Genomic DNA, 21,758 nt, shown 5'->3' with positions numbered 1-21,758 from the left:
GGAAAATAATTAAGAACTTACTCTGAAAATTCTTATGCGGCCAGTGTTGACTTCTCGCCTGGTATTTTCACAAGGCTGCAGTGTTCTGGAAAGTTCACAGGTTTTGGAGCAGATCAATATTATGGTCTAGTCACAACTCTGTCACTTAATAGCTGGGAGACCTAGGGTAAGTAAACTTAACCTCTCCAAGCCTCAGGGTCTTAGTAACAAGGGAATAAACGTCTCTCTTAAAGGTAATCAAGACAGCCTTCACATTCCGCTCAGCTTGACTCAATTTCAGGCAGGGTTCTTCCTCTGACCTCCCTTTTCTCAGAAATTTACTTTAGAAAATTTTTAGTAGTAAGTTCTCACTCTGCCCTTTGAGATGTAGATCTTCTCTCAGCCTCTTGCCAGTTTTAAAACCCAGGAATGTCTTTCTCCACATGGAGCCATCATTTCTGAAGTGTAATCATCAAGAAAGATAGCATCCCTGCCCTTATCTCCCAATCTCTGAGAAAGGGTGGAGGCAATCAGCAAACAGAGGTGGCATCATCACGTGGGCCAACCTCACCCAGTGAAGGTTCTTCCCACCAGCTTATCACAGCTAAAAATGCTCCTGTCTTGTTTCAGCTGAGCTGAGCTCAGTCTTCGTCCCTTGTTGCAATAGTCTTGAATAATCATCCTTGCCTGTTTAACCTGTCAGAGCTATTTTTCTTTGACAAGTGTTGTTATAAGGATTAAATAAAATAGTATATGAAAGATACCCAACATTATTTTTAAATTACTTTGAATCATTTTTTCTTTTTAATTAAAAGAAAGGGTCAAACATAGGATTATAGAAAACAATTTAAGAACCAATCAGATTTATTGGAGTTGATATTGCCATAGATGCTTGAATTCCATCCGTCTCTCTCATGAAATAAAATGTTACAGAAATAAAAACAAAGTACCTAACATCGCAAATAACGGTTGCTTAGTAAATGCTGCTTTCATCTCTATCTCCCTCTCTTTCAAAGAACACAATTCTCTGAATACAGATCCCTGAAAATCCCAGATGTTTTTTTTCAAAGATCAGGTATATTGGTATGATATGGTAGTTAAACAACTTTAAAAAAATTCATTGTGTTTTTTATGTAAGAACAGATTCAAGGAATCTAACAGCAAGTTCTATTTCCAGCATCTGCTGGGCCGGCGGAATGGTCTGCACATTAGTGCCTATAACAATGATGGGGCTTTTTGACAGCTGCATCCTGTCCAGAGGATGTAGAAGGGTTACAGCCCAAATACAGTGCTATCCACACCAGATTCCCAGCAGAGAGGGCAAATATTATGCTCCCTAAGCCAAACTACAAAGTTTTCTCTTTAGGAACTGATACAATCATGGAGCAGGAATATCAGAGTGTCATTACATCAGGAGGCAAGGGGATGGCATGTTCATTAATACTAAATGTAAAATCTTGAAGACCAAGTGAGTCTAAATGTGCTCCAGAGTTAACCCAAAGAAATCCTTCCAAGCTGCTCTCTGAGTAAAAGATAAAACACAAGTCACTATCAGTTTGATTTTCATGAATATGAAAATGGCTTTCTATTCTGTAGTAGGATCACTCCTAAGATTATTTGGAGCCATTTTTACACCCATTTTAATTAGATTCCATTTCTCTAAACTTTGCTACATGGCCCTTAAAGGGGAATGATAAAAGATATGTGAATTTTTGAATAAAAGTGCTTTTTCAAAGGTGACTTTTCTGTTATAGAATAAGCAATCAATGACATATCAAGATCTATTGGAATACTTGATACATTTTTAAATTGAAATGTTTTACAAATTTTTTCTATCCACATCATCCTATGACAGGCTCCAGTTCAATTTATTAACTGGCAATATTTATTTCTAAGTGTAATTACCATAGGATCAGAAAAGAGCACTACAAATTATAAGTATTGTTATCTTTAATATTTAATAGAGAATTTGAATACTTTTAATGATTATGTTCTTATTGCTAGCTTATGTCCTGAATGTCAAAAATAACTTTTACTTCCTTAGCCAAGGAGCATAAAAACAAAGGAATAAAGAAAAATTTAAAGTTTGTTAAAGCTAGTGTGAACAATAAGTTGATTATAAAAAATAAACATAATCAATAGAAAACATAATCTTGAAGAGGTTATGAAGAATGTTTTTCTAAACAATTGAAAATTGACTTCTACTTCCTTTGTGTAAAAATGAAAGAAATATACAGACACTTAAAGTTTGTTTAAAGCACATGTGGAAAATACTAAAATATATATGAATTTGTTATAATTAATCAGCATGACTTGTAGAAAGTAGAATTTCAGAGAGGCCATGAATAATATAAGATTTCTAGCAATGTCAGAATATTATATTTGATACTTTAGCTTAAATGCACCATCAGCAAATCTGAATAACATATAACAATGAATTATTGTCATAAAATTAGAATAATATTCTATATTCATAATCAGCTTAGAATTACTGATTCCTTGTACCATCAGCAAATCTGAATAACACATAACAATGAATTATTGTCATAAAATTAGAATAATATTCTATATTCATAATCAGATTAGAACTACTGATTCCTTGTACATTACTGATTCTCAAGCAATATTCTTAAAATGCATGCAATTCAACTTTTGGTCTTTTGTCACAATTTAATACCAAATTTTACTTTTCACTTTTTAAAACAGCCATTGACGCAGTAAATCACAGAAACTTTGAGTGGTAAGGTAATACATAAAGACATACATTCTTCACTTTAAATTTACCTTAAATGGATCTCTAGCTCAGAAATTAATTACTTTTTTAATGCTGCATTAACCAAAACAAGAGTTTAGTGCTTCACATAAACTCTTTAAAATATAGATTTCTAAGTACATTCCTGTCTCTTGCTTACATGGGAAAAGGTAAATGTAAATAGATTCCATTAATACTCATTTCATGCTGCTGCAATTAGGATGAAATAATTAATATCAGATGTATCATTCTCTGTATATTATTATTTAGTGGTTCTTAACATGCTGATATCCTAGAATCACCTGGGTAATTTTAAAACAATCTAATGTTTGGGCCGACCATGAAGAGATTCTGATTTAATTGGCTCAGGATAGGGCTCAGGGTGTAAATCTTCCCAGGTGATTCTGATGTTTAGCCAGCACTGAGATCCACATTGGTATATCAGGAAAGCAAAGGAATAGACTCACAAGATCTGAAATATTCCTCAGCACAATGGTGCTCTAGTTTCTATACCATCCAGTTCTAAGAATTTTTAGAACATATATTCTCAGATTTCTCATCTCTCCATCTGGAAAACATCAGTTTTTCTTTGGTACAATTAGCACTACTCTTTTATAGGAACCCTGCATTCTTTCGGATTTGCAACACATCCCTAGGCCAGGAAAGGAGATTAAAGAGAACCTCAAGCCAATGGAGTCAGTTTCCCACTCGTGGAAACCCTGTCCCCATTCCGGCTCATTTCCAAGATGCAAGATCAGATGGAAACTCTTGTTTTCCACAGCACTGTCCGCTCAGAATCTACAGGCATCTTTTCTCCTTCTCTACCACCTTCACTGGTGTTTGTTTCCTCTCCCACCCATTTTTAAGAAGCTGTTTTCCTAGGAAGTTCAGAAAGGAGTATAAGTACCTGTGTTCTTATATTAGCTTCTGTGTTTGAATTTTGACACTGAAAAAAAAAACCCTCCCACAATTCTGTTTGCGTATATAAGCCCAGATGCATCGTTAGTACCTAATTCAATATGGAAAATTACCTACGATACCTTAAGATAGTACATACTGCCAGATACAGTTCCATTCCTCTGTTGTTTAAAGGACTAGTGTGTATCAGCTACTATTTATATTAGCCCATAGGTTACAAGAAATTCAGAATAGCTCCCCTCATTTCATGGATTAGGAAGTTTATGAGAGCTAACCTTTATAGCTTTAAGCTAAGTAAATGTCACACTTTTTAACTATCAGTAAGGAAACTCTCAAACACACTGAACCAAAGGTATAAAAATAGTCTTTTCAAATTTCATTCCATTCTCCCCAAACATTGCAAGGAACAATACATTAAATAAGAGCCATGCCAAAAGCTATAGAAAATGGTAATCAATAAAACACTTCACAACTGATTGTTCATTCTATGAATTCCATCAACAAATATATATTGAGAGCGCTGTTGATCTTTATCAAAGTGATTTTATCAAGCACAATAGTATGTTCCGGACTCAGTTCACAGGATAGGCGCTCTACGGAAAACAAAACAACATGGGCCTTCAGTTCTCTAGGCTTAGGAAATAAATTTGATGCAAGTGCTGAACAGAACCATGGAAAAATAATTAGAATCTTCTCACTGGGAAGAAAACTCATACAACTTGTACATTTAGTCCAGTAACTGGAGCCAGGTTTAGGGTGGCTTAAGGAGAATCTAATGTCATCTGTAAGACTCCAGTTGCAAATCATATTTACCTCTTTTATCTTTGAATCTGGCACTGCGGTCCTTGTCAGCTGAGAGTACTCCGTTGTCCCCAACTACACCATCGTAGTGATCTGGATAGAGCTTAGGATAAAATGGATCCTGAAGGAATACAGTCGAAAGACTGAATGTAAACCTAACTAAAAGCCTCATTCTCATGAGAATATTTATACGACACACCTGACTCTCACCAATCCCTCTTATCAGCTGGCTACATCCCCGGGAGGATAAAGGGCTTTCTCCCACATTGCTGTCAGAGTGTATCTTCAAATTAAAAAAAAAAAAAAAAAGTCAAATAAAATAGTGGCATACTATATAACCTTAGTCTAAGCAGTAAAAAATACAACTAAACTTTCACGTATTAATTTAAGTGCATAGCCTTCGTTTTATTCCATTGTATTCAGCTCAGTTTTTAGGTACACGATTTTAATTGCTTACCTTATTTCAATTTTCTTTTTGCTTCCCTTCCTTCTCTTTGCCTAGCACTTTCTGCATATGTGATAACACTTTACATTACTAGCTCAAATTTTCTTACTTATTTCTTCTTCTCTGCCAAGATTCCATTTCTCACACACCAATATGCAGCAATCTGTCTTCTACTGGGAATTGCTTGTTTTAAGTTCCCAGGAATAAATTTCATATCAAGTGAGGAAACTTCCATTTCTGTTCATGAATTTGCATGAGTTTATTTGTCCTACTAAGAGGTCAATTTTATAACGTATTAAGTGAAGGGACTGGATTTAACCATATTAAGTTTCTTCTACTCTAATATCCTATGGGTTTTTTTTGCCAGTGAGAGTAGATGGTAAATAATTGCCTTTCCACAACATTGTTAATTTGAGAGGTGATATACATTTAAATTCATATTTGTTTAATTAACAGTTGGCTATTTTTTCCAAAGGCATTTTTAAGTTTTATACTTTTGAATTTTTACCTGTGTTGTACCCATTTTACCAGTTATTTTTTTTTATATATTTTATTTGTTATGAAAGGATTCAAATAAATAGTGGAAGTCTGCAGCACAAGATTTACAAAAGCTCCCCTCTTGAAACAGAGAGGAGAAATTATTTCAGGCTGGGGCCAGGAGAAGGTGCAGCAACAGGAACTGAGTAAGGACTGCCTGGGGGTTAGTCATTTTGACTACTTGGCGGGAGCAGTCTTATCAGTGTTGAGTTTCCTAGATTGGGCACTCGTAAAAGCAGCCTTGGAAAGGTTTTTGCTAGAACTGCCAAGCCCACAGTTAAGAATTTTAAATAGCAGATGATCCTGAGCCTTCAAAATTTTCTGGACTGAGATGAAATGATGAAAGGAAAATTTCTCTGTTGGATATCTGCAGAATGGACTTGAAGCTGAGGCAAGAGTATGAGTGACAAGCAGGAGGCAATGTAATGTCAGGATGTAAAGCATAAAAGCCTCTCTGAGGAGAGTGGGAGTGGGAATGGCATTACCACACACGTGCACACACACACACACACACACACACACACACAAAGACTTGGCAAAAAATTCAAATTACTTGGATAAAAGGAACAAGGGAGAAGCAGAAGTTAAATCCGGCTGAAAATCGGAGCTTTGATGATCAGAAGGTCTATTGGGAAGTCGTATAGAGGAGCTATTTTTAATATTAATTCTCTGTAATACTGATAATAAATCCACTCAGAAAAAAAGAAATCTACTAAAAAAAAAAAACCAGAACATCAGTAGTGTACTTCAAATATCAAGCAAAATGCAGTCATTACTTGATACAACTATGAAGTTTTGGAAAAAATAGGTAAAATAAATCCAAATATTCCATTTTTGTCCTAAAGAACAGTTTGAATTGTTAGAAAATAATAGTTTCAGATGATAATTTTGGACTATTAGCGATATTTATTTACTTATACTTAAGCCATAAATCACTGTGATCAAAGAACTTTTAGTTCTTAGTCCTTTTGGAAGGTACCTCACTGAAACATGTACTCAGGTATACCATAGACTTTGTTTAAAGCAAAATAAGAGTTAATGCTTTGTCAAATTTTACTAATATCATTGACAAATGATATTTTTAATCACAAACACAGACATTCCTCTTTCAAACAAATGATGATTTAATCTCTTATTTGACCATTTTTAGGAGAGTTATAAAAGCCCAGTGGTATTAGACTTTAGTTTGACAAATTATATTCTAAATGAATTTACTCATGTGCTATTATTACATATTACTATAAATAATTAAAATTAAGCTACACTTGTCAAAACAGTTTAATAAACTGTGTTCTCTGTTGTAGTCACCTTGAATATCTATCATGTTCATTTTCTGACTTACTAATTCACAACATCTAATAAATCAATAATGAGAGTTCTACATGTGAACTGACAAGGTTCTAAGAAAATTATTAGGCTTACTTGATAATAGTAACTATAAAAATTGATGTAAAATAATTACTTTATAAATGAGATGAATAAAATATCATTAGCATCAACCTAGGCAAAGACAAATCAACCCACCAGATTAAAAAGGAACATGGTAATTTGGTAAGAAGTATGATAAATTGATAACAGTGTCTGCATTTGTGTGAGGTTTTACTGTCAGCAAAGTATTTTCACATTCATTAAATCATTAGGGCCTTATAACAACAGTTTGGAAGGTGGTATCCTTTAGAGGAGAAACACAGAGAAAAAAAGGTTAGGAAATTGGGTGCTAGTGGGGTATGGTTAGTGTATCAATGTTCATGTTACTCTAGGAGAAATAAAATGTACGAAAGCAGGCAGTTTGGGGAACGAGTACCTCATGAAGGTTTAGACAAAGTAAGGCAGGGGAAATGCACATCACTTATATTTTTGTGTCCAGAAGAGAGACATGAGCTGAAAAATAGTGGGAGTTTGAGCAAATAAAGCAGAAGCTATGACTGAACTTTGTGTGTAACTCATTCTGTGTCAGCAGAGCTTTCATCTCATACAAATAACATAATGGAATTTAAAGCAAGACATAGAGTAGATAATAATGAGCTATGCTGCCATACATAATTTACTTAGTTCCAACCTAGAGGAAGAGTTTGGGAGGTGTTTCTGACCTATGCAAAGAATGAGGTGGAATGATTTGGTGATTTTGTCTGTTCAATTGTGCTGAAGGTTACAGACTTCTTGAATCCTAAAACTGCCTACCTGCGTTGCCTCATCCATTTTACCTTTCAGCACTGCTGCGGAAGAAGAGCGGAAGCTTATGATCTTGATGCCGTAGACATTCACTTGGGGTTTGTGAAATTGCAGCATCCTTCCGCTGGTCTTAATCTTCTCGCCCCTTACTTTGTAAAGGAGGATTGGGTGAGCCCAGAATACACACAGGGAAGAGATTAATGACTCAAGAACTCTATTAGGTAGAAAAGAGTGGCACCATTATCTTCATTTGAAAGCAAGCCTCAGACCTGGTTAAGCAGTTTGACCAAGAACACTTGGGAGACGGGAAAACTGAAACTCAAATCCAGGCCTTCTGGTTTCAAACTTACACTTTTATCCTAATATATTGCCCTATAAATTAATATTATAAACACATGTCATAATTTACATTATCAATGACAAATTTCTGTAGTAGAGTTTCATATGTTTTGACTAACTGGGATAAATAAGTATCATCAAATAAGGTATATCTATCCTTATGGGGATAATTATTTATATAATAACTTAATTTACTGAAAAATTCTTTATTCAAAAATTTAACTAAAGAAAATTTAGTATGCAATTCTCAAATGCTTAACTAAAAAATGTAGGTTGGTGAGTAATCTCAGACAGAATTCAAATATGGTGGCTAAAGGCTGTGATAAAATTCATCCCTCATCTTTGTAAATGCTGTCAATTCCCTCCAATAAATTTTTAAGCAAGGCTGTTGTTAGTTTCACTTCTTGTCTCTCCATCTTTGTTTAAACTAAGATGGCATCACAATTTATGGTGAGATTAAACAAACATCAAGTAATATGAAAAGGAAAGAAAATGAGGTCTATAATATATTCAAACTATACACATGCCAAAAAATTACTCCTTTGGAAACCATGGTTGGCATGATTGGTCCTCACCCATATGTGGATCTCCTTCCCTTTCTTGAGCACATGGGGACAACAGGAAGGGCCACATCACTAGTGTTGGCCAATGACACGAACAAGGACTGAGGAAAAAGCACAGCTAAGATTCTCCAGTCTCCCTTCTTCTGTTGTGGTGGTTTTGGAAGAGCATGCATGACCAGGTGGTGGATCACACCTGGATCGATGTGACATTCAATACAGCCTGGATCGATGAATGACTGCCTGAGGTACACCTGCCCTGGAGAGTCTCCTGGACTCAGGGTGACCTTTGAATGAACAAGAAATAACTCGGATGCCTCTGAGATACTAGAGTTGTTTGCTACCACAGCATGAACTAGTCTATCTTGACTTATGTTCTTATATCTTCCAACAACTTTCAAGCAAGTTTCGGTGAAATGACTGTGAGCTCTACAGATGACCTGTGCACAGTGCAGGGGCCGTGCTTTGGGCAGTTCTGAAAGGTGGTGGAGAACGTGGGCTGTGGAGGCTGACTGCCTGCCTTACAATCCTGGCTTGACCACTTCCTGGCTCTATGACCTTGAACAGCAGTGACACAGTTTCCTCATTTGTAAAATGTGGATAATAATAGGGTCTAAGACATTGTGTTGTTAGGAGGGAAAAATGGCACATACAAAACACATAGAAGAAGGACACAATGCAAGCCCTTGATAAGTGTTAGATATCACATATTGTCAACATCAACTCTAACCTACCCAAGGGCACACATTGTTTTATTTAGCTGGTCCAAAATTCCCTTTGGTGGTGAGGAGAATTGACAACTACATTATCGAATAGTGGAAAAATCATATCTATAGTCTAATAACAAAAGGATGGAAATGCTTTTATTAGAGCTCTAATGCACTGGTTCTTTAGTGGTTCCACAGAGTGGATCTATTGCTATTTTTAGCTGTAGGGGTCAACGTTAGACACCTGAAACTCACAAATGAAATACCAGTAATACAAATGACACAGTTAGTTTCAAATGGCATTAATACTATGAAATCAGAACTTCTTAGGGGAAAAAATCCAAAATAATAGACAGCCTTTGAACTTAAGAGAAAAAACTGGAAAGGTAGAGCCTCTGGTATAATACATGACAAAATGAGGCTTGCATTATTCAATAGCTCATTCATTTTTGACGGTAGTGAAATTGCCTGAAATCCCTCTCCCATTCTGCAAAGATCAAACATATTAAGAATGTCAAAATAACATTATGTAAGCCCTTTTGAGTGTCAGAATAACTCCTCAGAACAGAGGGGAAAAAATTGCAAAGTTCAGAGCTATGAAGAACACAATTAAATGGTGATGTTGTGGGGAAAAAAAGTATGGGAAGTCCTGCTGGCACTAAAATGCCAGCCACTTATTAAGAGGTCAGTTTTGGCAAAACACTGAAACTGAGGTCCTGGATTTCTTCACTTGTAAATCAGGATAATAATATCTATTTTATACATTCATATGAGACTTAGAAAAAAATAATGTACGTAAAGTTTCAGAAAGCAGTTAACATATTAGTTTACCTATCGTTGATCAGTCTAGAAGTCATAAATCATAAGCAATATTTCCTATGTATTTTCGCTTGACCTTCACATAATTCTATACCCCATGTTGATTTAACTACATTTTAAAGAGAGGGTTATTTGCAGACCTTCTTTAGGTTTTTCCAAAAAGACCAGATGGATAAATCCAAGGGCTTTCAATGAAATGACACCCTACATAACTGATGTTCCACTAAAGTACGGCTAATGCAGTTTTATGTTCAACACTGCTGCCTGCCCTAATGGTAGTCTCACATCTGTCATTATTTCAGAATCAGGTAATTTACACAATTCTAAAATTCAAAAATGTTTAGTCTAAAAATCTGAATACACTGTCACAGTTCCTAGAAAATGTCATGTGACTTTGTAATCTAGTAATTGTCAGATTCTGTGCACTTTACTTAAATATGTGATACAGAATTTCATTGTTCATAAATCATTTCCTCACTTAGAAATCATCAGTATGTACCAATGCACAACAATGCAATATTTTGCTACAAATTTGAGTGTACATTACAGCAAAATGTGCTACCAACAGAGAAACTGCGGAAAGAAACTGAATCAGGACAATCACAAAAACATTGCATTATTGCATATATTCCACTGGAAAAAATTCAGTCAAGGCAGTGATTCATGGCTTGATTACACCATTCGCAGTGCAATTACATGTGGAACTACTCAGCCTTTTCTTCACAGAACATCCAAAAAGAGCTATAATTAGAACCTGTAGATAAAAGGTCTTGCATAGTTTCAGAGACTGTGTGTAGCTGCTGTTCTTGGTCATGTTAAAAGCAACTAGTGATCTGCCCAAAGAAAGCCATATAATACAGTGCCTTATTCCTTTATTCATTAAATAGTTAGATGTGGGCATAATTCAAACACAAAATATTTTAGGTTCATTAAACCACTTTGGTTAATAGCAGACATTTTTTCATAGACTACTATTAAACTAATGAGAGGAGGCATGAATATATTATCAAATTGAAGAGTGGGGAATTTCTCTTCTCACATGCCCTGTATTTTTGAGCAGATATTTTATATTTAGCTTAAGCATGGCCTAAAAAATATATCAGTTTTATTTCCCTTTATGACTCCTAAAACCACTGAGAGATGGAAGAGAACTCTGGTCAATTTTATTTTCTTTTTGCCTTTCATCAGTGGAGATACAATAACCTCCCATCACAAAAATGGGAAGCAACCTAAGTGTTCATCAACAGATGAATGGATAAAGAAGATGTGGCACATATATACAATGGAATATTACTCAGCCATAAAAAGAAACAAAATTGAGTTATTTGTAGTGAGGTGGATGGACCTAGAGTCTGTCATACAGAGTGAAGTAAGTCAGAAAGAGAAAAACAAATACCGTATGCTAACACATATATATGGAACCTAAAAAAAAAAAAAAAAAAAGGTCATGAAGAACCTAGGGACAAGACGGGAATAAAGATACAGACCTACTAGAGAATGGACTTGAGGACAGGGGGAGGGGGAAGGGTAAGCTGGGACAAAGTGAGAGAGTGGCATGGACATATATATACTACCAAACACAAAATAGATAGTTAGTGGGAAGCAGCCGCATAGCACAGGGAGATCAGCTCTGTGCTTTGTGACCACCTAGAGGGGTGGGATAGGGAGGGTGGGAGGGAGGGAGATGCAAAAGGGAAGCGATATAGGGACATGTGTATATGTATAACTGATTCACTTTGTTATAAAGCAGAAACTAACACACCATTGTAAAACAATTATACTCCAATAAAGATGTTTAAAAAAAATAAAAAATAAAAACAATAAAAAAAATAAACTAACAAGACAAAATTTTTCTTATTCCAATTTCATTAATGGATACAGTTTTTTGAACCATATGTTCTACCTTTCACTAGGAATAGATGTTTTCATAGCAGTACTACCATTTTACATTTTGTAGAAACATCACCTTCAAAGGAGTTTTGAGGCCAGCTTTTTGGTACACTACTGTATGTGTGAATAAAAGAGTTAAAGCCATGTTGTGAAAAAAGAACCTGCCCTTAAAGATTTGAAAAAAGCATTTCTGCTTTGGTATCTTCATGAAGAGAAAATATAGACCATGTTTTATGATGATTTAATGCATGATGTGCAGAGCTTGCATTTCAGAATTTAAATTTTGAAAGCAATGTTGGCTGATTACAAAAACCACACTGCCACTTATGACACTTTAATTACAAGTTTCCAGGCAAATATTATGACACTCTATGTTAATTGCTTTCCATGTTTTACAAGTTTATATATATTTAGAGACATGACTAAGTGCCAATGAATGTTGCAGAATTATTGGGCAAAAAAACCTATTGGCCCAATATATTCTATACATTAGTGAAAAAAAAAAGGGAACATATGGAGCAAATAAACTAAAAGGAATGTCCCAACACTGCTGTAATCTAACATTTAATGTTGACTATGTAATAAATAAATTGTAATAAGAGAAGAAGGTCAATAACTATAACTTTTTTATGTTGAGATTTAACTCAGCTTTATAGGCCAACAGTTACTTATAAATGTGTTAAATAAAAACAGGTGTTGTGGTTTTGGCATATGTCACTAATCAAACATAAAAAGATGGTTTTTCACGGGGTAGCTCCATCTATAATTTGAGGAAGAGAAATGGATTTGAACCTCAGTGGTTGTGTGTAGGCATCTGGCTCAAATATCCTTAATCAACAAGCTTAAATCATCCAACTTATTCAACTTGCTTTATTGCAAATGAGTTATCTGCTCAGTGGATGATATGTAGCTGTTAGTAAGCTCTACTTTGAGGTCCATTTTGGTTCCCAGACATCAACAAGGGTCAAAGTCTCAAACTATAAAGTAATTATGAGGTCACAGTAATTGGCTGTGAAAGAAAGATGGGCTGAAGGGAAAAAACTTCATGTCTTCAAAGACTTTATAATATCAAAAGGCCTCACACTGGATGGACATTTGAAAGGATGTAAATATTTAAATCTAGAAAGGTGATAAAATCCTGGGTTTATTTATATCAAGCCTAAATGAACATATTACAATATTAAGAATATATGTGTTATTTTGGTATTCAATGTCAATTATTTATTTACCTGACTCACATCTATTAAACCTACTGATCATATAGTTAATAAAATTTAGATTCTGGCCTTTGATTATTGGTCTTGCCTTTTGTAACTTTCTGAAAAGTTGGATTTATTCTGCTTGCATTATCTTCATGTCCAACACACACAGAACAAAAATCATGCTGAGCAAATTTTCAACGTGACGTCTCTATTTTTTACTCATTTGATTGTTCCTTTAAAAAATAAATCTATTTTCTTTAGGGAATTATGCCTAAAATATATTATCATTTTAAATAGGAAGTTGTTCAGAAACAGTATTCCAAATTATGATGATATAGCATGAAAAAGGCAACAAAGAAATATGATTGAAGACTACTTTCCTGTAGTAGCAAAAGTTCAAGCTTTACAATCAAAAGCCTAATATTCAGAAGTATTACAGTATTCTTTAAGTTGCATAATAATCAAATCTCCACCAAAGATGACTCCTTCTACTCCTGCCACTTAATGACCACGTTTTGCTCAGGCATTTACCTGTCATCATGATTCTAAGGGAGTAAACTCATTTCTAACTCCAGGGCAAATCATAGGATCAGTCCAAATCATGATAGTTAGGAAATGAACTTCTGTCCATGGGTAAGTGGGACTTTAGTTGGCAAATTAGACTAAAGAGAAGCACATTTATTGGATGTTAGGAGGAAAGGATTTCCTCTCTTCCTTCTATAGAATAACAAAGAACCCTGGCATATTTCAGTTCTGAGGGAGAATCAGCTTAAGGCGAATGCTAAAAATATCCTGTTCCAGAAACATCTTTATTTTCCTCTAGGATTCTCCTATAAATGGGGGAATCCCTCAGGAAGGCAGAGAGCCTGCTGATGCAGGAGCAAAGTCATCCTACAGCTTCAATGAGCTGGTTTATGCAGTGACCTGGAGGCATGCTGAGAGTGGGGAGGATCTAAAGGGGTTGGCCTGCAACAGATCATCCCTGAGGTACCAAAATGGAGGCAAATCATATGAAAATGTGTACAGTTCTATTGAGAATCTGGATTATGATACTTAATTTGAAAAATTCTGACATATACTCACTGTGATCTCCAAATTCTGTCAGAGCTGCTATCCATTTTGATGTACACTAACGTGGGATTAAATGAACCACTGCTTCATTTTACTTCTGAGGAACATTTGGTTTTGCCATTATTTACCATTGTTTATTGACATATGATATTTCCACAGACCAAAATCTTTCATTACATATATAGGTGAACATATAGTCATAATTGTATAGTATAGAAAATAAACGTTCTGGTATTATCCTCAGCATTTAATAATGCAAAACTAGTGACAAACATCTTTAGAAAAAATAATAAAATAGTCTTTCAGTATTAAAATTTCTTATTAAAAAGCATTAGGTCAGAGTACGGCATGTTCTTAATGCATAGATGAGTTAGGTATGAATAAAATGAATCTAATCCCATCTCTTATGGTAAATCAAAATATTTGAAATCTACATGTCACAGTTTGTCACAGGTCAATTGAAAAAACAATATATTCAGCTTTTCCGTTATTCTGTGGTTTCATGATGTAACTTAAACAGTGTATAGCCAGGACATAAACAACATACTGCATACTTACCCGGTGATTTTTATGCCACTCTGCTGAATGCAGGATAAATATATTTGGGCTTTTTATTGCTTGAGTAGAAAGTGCTCATTACGTATTATTTTATGTTTATAATATAAGAATTAAAAAAAAACAAAAAAGTTTTTTAAATGGCATACATCACACTGTTGTAGTGGTTGATTTCCTCAAGATCGTCTTCTGTGGTTTTGGTGCAGTGGGAGGAGGCACAGGTGCAGGTCTGAGTGGGGGGAAGCTGTTACTGTGGCTTATTCCCAGCCCCCCATTTTCTAGTGGAAAAGGAGGGAGATGAGGGGGAGGAGGCTGGGCAGGGCCATGGGGAGGAAGCTTTCCTGGCGGGTGGACAGGTTCGCTGTGTGAGTGGACCTCCCTATTTTTTATGTGATGCCGGGTGTCACAGTCAGGACAATAGCCATGGTACTGGACTTTTTCATTAAACCGGACTCGTTCCCGAGGCCCTGCTTGGGGGCACCTGTCTTTCTCAGGTCTATGCATCAGAGGCTGCACTGGAGCCTTGTCCAAGTTACTGCTGGCTTTGCAGCAAATGTCTCCGTTTGGAATTTTGTTTGGTGCCCCTGGGAAGCCTCTGCTTCGCAGAAGGGTGCCATTGGTCTTTACCGGATTGCCAGTGGGCACCACTCTTTGGGGGTCTTCACACTTCACAGGTGTCAACCGTGGAGGAGGAGGTGGAGGGTTTGGCTTTCTCAGGACGGTGAGGATAGCAGATGGGTGGGCTGGGGGTTTAATGAGGGGGGCGTTGGCCTGCACTTTGATCTTCTCTGTGCTGGAGGCTGTTGTCCCACTTGAGCTACTATTCAGGGTGTCCGTTTTGGAGCTGTCGGTCATCTCATCCTCCAGCTGTAGGTCAGAAGTCAGGGTATCAATCTGGTCAACCACCTGGTGGAAAGGACAAGGTAATTGTGTTGAAGAACGACCCGAAGCAAAATATATTACAAACGATATCTTCCTGTCTCGCTATAATCTGTTATGGGAACCTTGACTAATACTGAGTGGTGTATTCCATTGTTCTTAATGTTTTCCTTCAATAAATTTACGGAATACCTATCAAAAGAGTGCCAAGTGTTTGATAACATAATGATTTCACATGCCTAGAATATAATATACTATTTATGTATACGTTCTATCCCTGACTCTGCTACACCCACGAGGGATAAAACCTAATACAGAAACATAACTGTTTTTGTTTAATTGAAGTATAGTTGATTTATAATCTTATATTAGTTTCAGGTGTACAATATAATGGTTCAATATTTTTATAGATTACCCTCCATTTAAATGTATTAGAAAATATTGGCTATATTCCCTGTGCTGTACAATATATCCTTGTAGCTTATTTATTTTATTTGTAGTAGTTGGTGCCTCTTAATCCCCTACTCCTATTTTGTCCCTCCCCCCATCCTTCTCCCCACTGGTTCATAACTGATTTTTAAAAACAAAGGAGAGGGCGGTACCTCTGCCTTAGCATGTAGCAATCATGGAGAACATTAATCTCACACTAAAATGAAAAAAAAAAAAAAAGCCAGATAATCTGCAAAAATCGTAACTTTTCTTGAGACCATCAGGGAACTGAGATCACAAGGTAGCCAAATCAGCTGAACTGCAAAGAGCTCCAAGCCCCGTGAGGACAGGACACACTCACAGTTCCACCTTTGGCAAATCACAGGGAAAAAGACTCAGTGCACACCAAACTGAGTAAAGAAAATAGCTAAGACTTTAAAGAATAGTTAAAGGCAGAGTGTGTGCTATCATGACAATTTATAATCCCGAGGAGCCCCGACACAATGCAGCCTGTCCTCACTCATTGCCCCTTTTCCATGGGCCTCTCATGTGGGAGACTGAGAGCAGGCAGAGACAGAAGCCTTCAGAATTAGGGGGATGGCAAGAAACCCTCTAACCTCTAAGGCATAGGCAATGATCTCCTGTTCCTAGGGTAGAAATAAAAGCTGTCTGACCTTTGGGAAGGAAGTGAAAAGTTCTCTTGGACCCAGGAACCTACACTGCATATGTCTGCTATCACTTAGGGGAAGGATCCGAGTCACAACCACTCCAGATGTGCCAAAGACACAAGGCAGAGTCAGGGAACCAAATAAGACCGGCAGGGCCATCACACCACGATGTAGGTTCAACCTCAAGTGTAGGAGAGTGATTGTGAAGACAGGAAAACTGGGTGGAAGCATTTTAGGCAATGCCTCTCTAAGGAAAGTTGGGCAAGGTCGTTGAGGCGTCATGGAGTTAAGGAATCTGGCACCTCTTATAACAGGGTTGCCTAGTGTCTCTGCCCTGTTAAGTCATTGTCTGGGGCAACTCGTGGGAAGCATGGTCTCAGGTCAAATGCTCAATTTCACAACCCAGAAGTTGACCCTCTATCATTTACACTCCCTGCAGTCAGAGATCTTAGAGGCCGTTCTCATGGCTACCATACATGTACTAGTATGTCTATAGGAGGAAAGAAAAGTTATGCATTACTTTAAAAAGAATTTATTTTTAAATGGAATGAGTCCCCTCATCTCACGTTTCCATATGTAGACTTTTCCCTCCTCTCTTATTCAGGCCTAAGTTTGTTCAACTGTGAAGTTGGCTCTTTGACACATGGTGGCACAATTGGGCTCAAAATGAAAATATCATAACCAACCAGAAGTTAGAGAGGACTCAGAGATTTTACTTCTTCCACATGAGTGTCTTATGTGAGTGGTTCACGCTAGTACCATGAGAGCTAGGTCTTCAGTTTTAGCTCCTAAATCCATTTACTTCTCTCCGTCTTCCTTTCTTTGATCCTAGTCTGAGCCACTATTACTTACCATGGGAGCCACCCAGAGTCACCCTGCCTCGCTTTTCACTTCTGTAATCTCAGTGGTCTTTCTAAAAACAGAATTGTGCTCTTGTCATTCCTTGCTTAAAACCTTTCAAGGCCTGCTCATTTCTCCTGTGATATATATCAATTCTTAACATGGTCTCTAAGGTCCTGTACAGTCTCACTCAGTGTTGTTCTGATAAGTGTTTAATAACGGGTTCTTAGAGGTGTGAGTGAGTCCTGATTTGAAGAGTTTGCCAGTTTCCATGGTGTAAACTCCTGTCATGGTTGACTTCAAGTGAGTAAAGGCAACATCACTAAATGTGAAATTGGGAAGAAACCTGCAGGAGTGCATCATTATAAAGTGTTTCCACCATACCAGTAGAATAGGCATAAACTCAGGAGTACAGATAAATATTAAAACGTAGTAAAATAGTTAGGAATGACTAGGAATAATTAGAAAAAAATCTTTCTTTTTAATGTAATCTACTTAATTTGGTTTATATACTTTTGTTTTCAATAATAGTTATTTCACAACTGGCTCACAAGATTTCTGAAAATAAAACAATTGGCCCTTTTTAGCCAGTACAAGACAGCACTCCTAAGTGACCCTCCATACTCAAATCTATTAAGATCCCCTTTTCCTTTCTGTTCTCAAACTTCTCTGGTTTTCTTTCAGATCTTCATAATTGCCAGTCAGCTTCCTGCCCCAGGACATTTGCACATACTAATTTTTCATGTAAAGGTCACTGAATTTGTGTGTGTGTGTGTGTGTGTGTGTGTGTGTAAGGAATCATATAATATCTATCTGACACTGGTTAGCTTTAGGCTTCATCAAGTTAAGAATGCATGGGAGGGCTTCCCTGGTGGCGCAGTGGTTGAGAATCTGCCTGCCAATGCAGGGGACACGGGTTCAAGCCCTGGTCTGGGAAGATCCCACATGCCACCGAGCAACTAGGCCCGTGAGCCACAACTACTGAGCCTGCGCGTCTGGAGCCTGTGCTCCGCAACAAGAGAGGCCACGATAGTGAGAGGCCCACGCACCGCGATGAAGAGTGGCCCCCGCTTGCCGCAACTAGAGAAAGTCCTCGCACAGAAACGAAGACCCAACACAGCCAAAAATAATAAATAAATAAATAAATAAATAAAATATTAAAAAAATAAAAAGAATGCATGGGAAAAATTGTACGGCAACTACTGAAGTAATAGACAAACTTACAACTTTCGAAATAAGGATTAAAAAGTGAGTAAGGGAATTTTGGCAAATCTAAAAGTGGCAGAAAATAAGAAAACAAACCAAAAAGCATACTAAATAGAAACAAACCCATAAGATAGTTTTAAAAAAAACTTTAAAAATATTAATAATATTAATAATCTAACAAGTATAAATAGATTAAAATAATTTATTCAAGAAAAGACACAGAAGGATTGAATACAGAGTGAAAGAAATAAGATACAGCAGGCAAATAGCCAAATGAAACCTGATGCAGCTATACTAATACTGAGCAAAAAAACCTGAAATCTTTTTTAATCAAATAGTATTGTATCAATACAAACAGGTGAAATAAAAATGAATGAAACAAAATTGAAAGTTCATGTACACACATACACACATGCTCAAACAATGGGATAAAAGTTATAAAGAAGTAATTCACATAGGGATGCTCCAAATTTCCAAAAATCATATACTCAATCTCACTAGTAATCAAGGTAGTGCAAACTGAAGAAAAATGAGAAAGTATTTCATTCTGAGTAGTTTAGGAAAAACAAACCAGCCTGATAGTTCTACTTGTTGGTGATGAGGTGGGTAAATGGGAACTCTGTACATTGCCAGTGCAAATGTAAATTCAGTGTGCTGGGAAATTTTTTGACAATGTCTTATAAATTGTATAAGGTGCTTACCCTATCCTACCGCACAGGTATTTTAGGAACAAAGCCTAGACTGTTCTGGAGAAATTCTAGGAGATGTGCACAGGGTTGAAAAAGCACAAGGATGTTTCTTTTAGGGGTTTTTTTGGTGGTGTTTGTTTTGCCATAGCAAAAAACTGGAAACAACCTAAATATCTATTAGTAAGTGATGTATGTAAATACAAACTAGTTCAAATGAAGTAACTACAGCTATATGTATCAACAGGGATAAATCTCAAAAACCTTCAGTTGAACATAAAAATTTAAAAATATATATCTCTATATGTATCCAATATGTATATATTGTTTATATGTAGAAGCACAGATGTTTTAGTTTATACAACATGAAAATAAATGATACACATTAAGTTTAGGTGAGGAGGAAGGGGAAAGACTGTCAGGAGGCATCAGCTATATAGATGAAATATTTTATTTCTTTTAAAACTTGATATAAAGTAATTATGATAAAGTGTTAACATTTGTTAAGTTCGGGTTATATTTGATACAGTATTTATTTTATGTCATGTGTAAAATCTTTTATAATTTGAAAATAAAATAAATATTTATCACTACTTATATAAAGTTAGAAAGAAATAAAAGGAGAATTTCTTAACAGCTGCCATGTGGAGAACACATTGAACGGCTGCTGCAGTTTATTTACTTGGTGAGTTAGAGGATATTGCAGCCAAGTGAGAGATGAGTAAATTAACCAGACAAGGAATACACTGTATCCTTATAATTACACATCTATGTTTTGCGGAAACGATTTCAAAGTATCAAATTGCAACTAAAGGAATTATAACCACAGGCATGATGGAATTAAGGGGAAAGCAAAATGAAAGAAAGTAGGACTAGAGGGACACATTGTTTGCACATATTTGGAGGTGAGAGGACAGCATGACATCAATCAAAAGTCTAAGAACATCCACACCTAACATCAGGAGCAAAGGAGAAACGTGTATCTCAAACTTGAAATTGCGTTCAGTGATTCCTGGAGGTTTTCCTTAGCCTCACATACAAGAAAGCTATGGTTAGATTGTGGAATAATTAGGAATACTGATAATTGTGGCTCAGGGATCACATGAGCTTAAGGTTTTCATACTGGGAAATATCCCTAAATATTTTCATAAAAAGGAAGCAGATTTGGAAGAAATTAACTGGCTAAATGATCTAAGTTATTCGTGGGAATACAAAATTCAGCTTATACTACTTCTGTAAATGTTAAACTGCAAACAATAAAAATAAAGATACTTCAAGGTTTCAGGGTTGGCATTAGAGTGAAATTCAGGATGAACAGATTTACGTGAATTTAAAAAAATAAATAAAAACAACATTAGGAGCTCCTTTTCTTATGCTCTCACTGGACTTTGCCATTTTATTATTACAGTTGCCTCTATATATCAGAATTGTCTATACCTGTGTGTTTCCCTCAGACCATGTAAGCACGTATTTCCATCTTTGTACTCCTGGCAGAGAGCACAGTGATTGTACACAGTGGATATTCAATATTAAAACGCTGAGTAAAGAAACTGGATAAAGGTAGAACCTCTGAGAAAAGTCATTTCTTGCCCTCACTTCCATCTCTCCCCAGCTTTCCTATCTTGGGTCTGATTTTCAAGGTCTTCAATGTCACCAATTCTGGGTTGTCCAGAAAGGCACACAGGAAAGGATGAAGTAGACAAAAAGGAAGGCAGCCATAAAGAGTTGGTGAGGCTTAGTGAACTCTCTGCCTATGTTATCTGACTCTGAAAGCCTAGCTCCACAGCTTGGCACAGGGAACATTTCAGTCACTCTCCAAAACAACTAAGATGGTTGAATTACACATTTATCTTTAAATATTCATCAGTATAGCCCTAAATGTATTGAAATCTTTCCTAAATCCTACATATTTCAATTAAAAACCACATACTATATAGTTCAATGGACTTAAAAACAAAACCCTTTTTCAATTTGAGTGACTCTTTCTCCAGGGTCTCCTCAATTACAAATCACAACTTCAAGAATTTCATTAGGAATTACAAACTTAATGAAAGGAAAGGAGGAATTTAACCCCAACTCAAATATGTACCAAATTATGAGTTCTTGTATATTTAATATGTATTCATAAAAAAAGCCACAATTTAAATGTGTGGCATCAGCAGTAAAGAGAAAGGGAAATGAATGAGAGCAATGGGTGAACTAGCTGTCAGACCACGGTCCATGGCTGAATGCAGGCTGACCCAAGAGCTTCACTTCTACTTTTTTTTTTTTTAATAAATTTATTTATTTGTTTGTTTTTATTT

At 36.2% G+C, this 21,758-nt stretch overlaps 1 protein-coding gene across 8 annotated transcripts in view; it reads right to left on the bottom strand.

Annotated features, from left to right (window-relative positions):
- Positions 1 to 14,336: 14,336 nt before the first annotated feature.
- Positions 14,337 to 21,758, bottom strand: part of PRR16 (proline rich 16) — a 170,550-nt gene continuing 163,128 nt past the window's right edge. For all 8 annotated transcript variants that reach the window (XM_007188469.2, XM_028168104.2, XM_057540961.1 and 5 more), the window contains one exon: positions 14,337 to 15,653. In XM_007188469.2, coding sequence (XP_007188531.2) covers positions 14,898 to 15,653 — 756 coding nt within the window. In that variant the 3' untranslated portion in view covers positions 14,337 to 14,897. The remainder of the gene's footprint in view (positions 15,654 to 21,758) is intronic.

Source organism: Balaenoptera acutorostrata, chromosome 2 (genome assembly GCF_949987535.1).
Source record: "Balaenoptera acutorostrata chromosome 2, mBalAcu1.1, whole genome shotgun sequence".
NCBI lineage: Eukaryota > Metazoa > Chordata > Mammalia > Artiodactyla > Balaenopteridae > Balaenoptera > Balaenoptera acutorostrata.
This window is presented reverse-complemented; position numbering and strand designations above follow the sequence as displayed.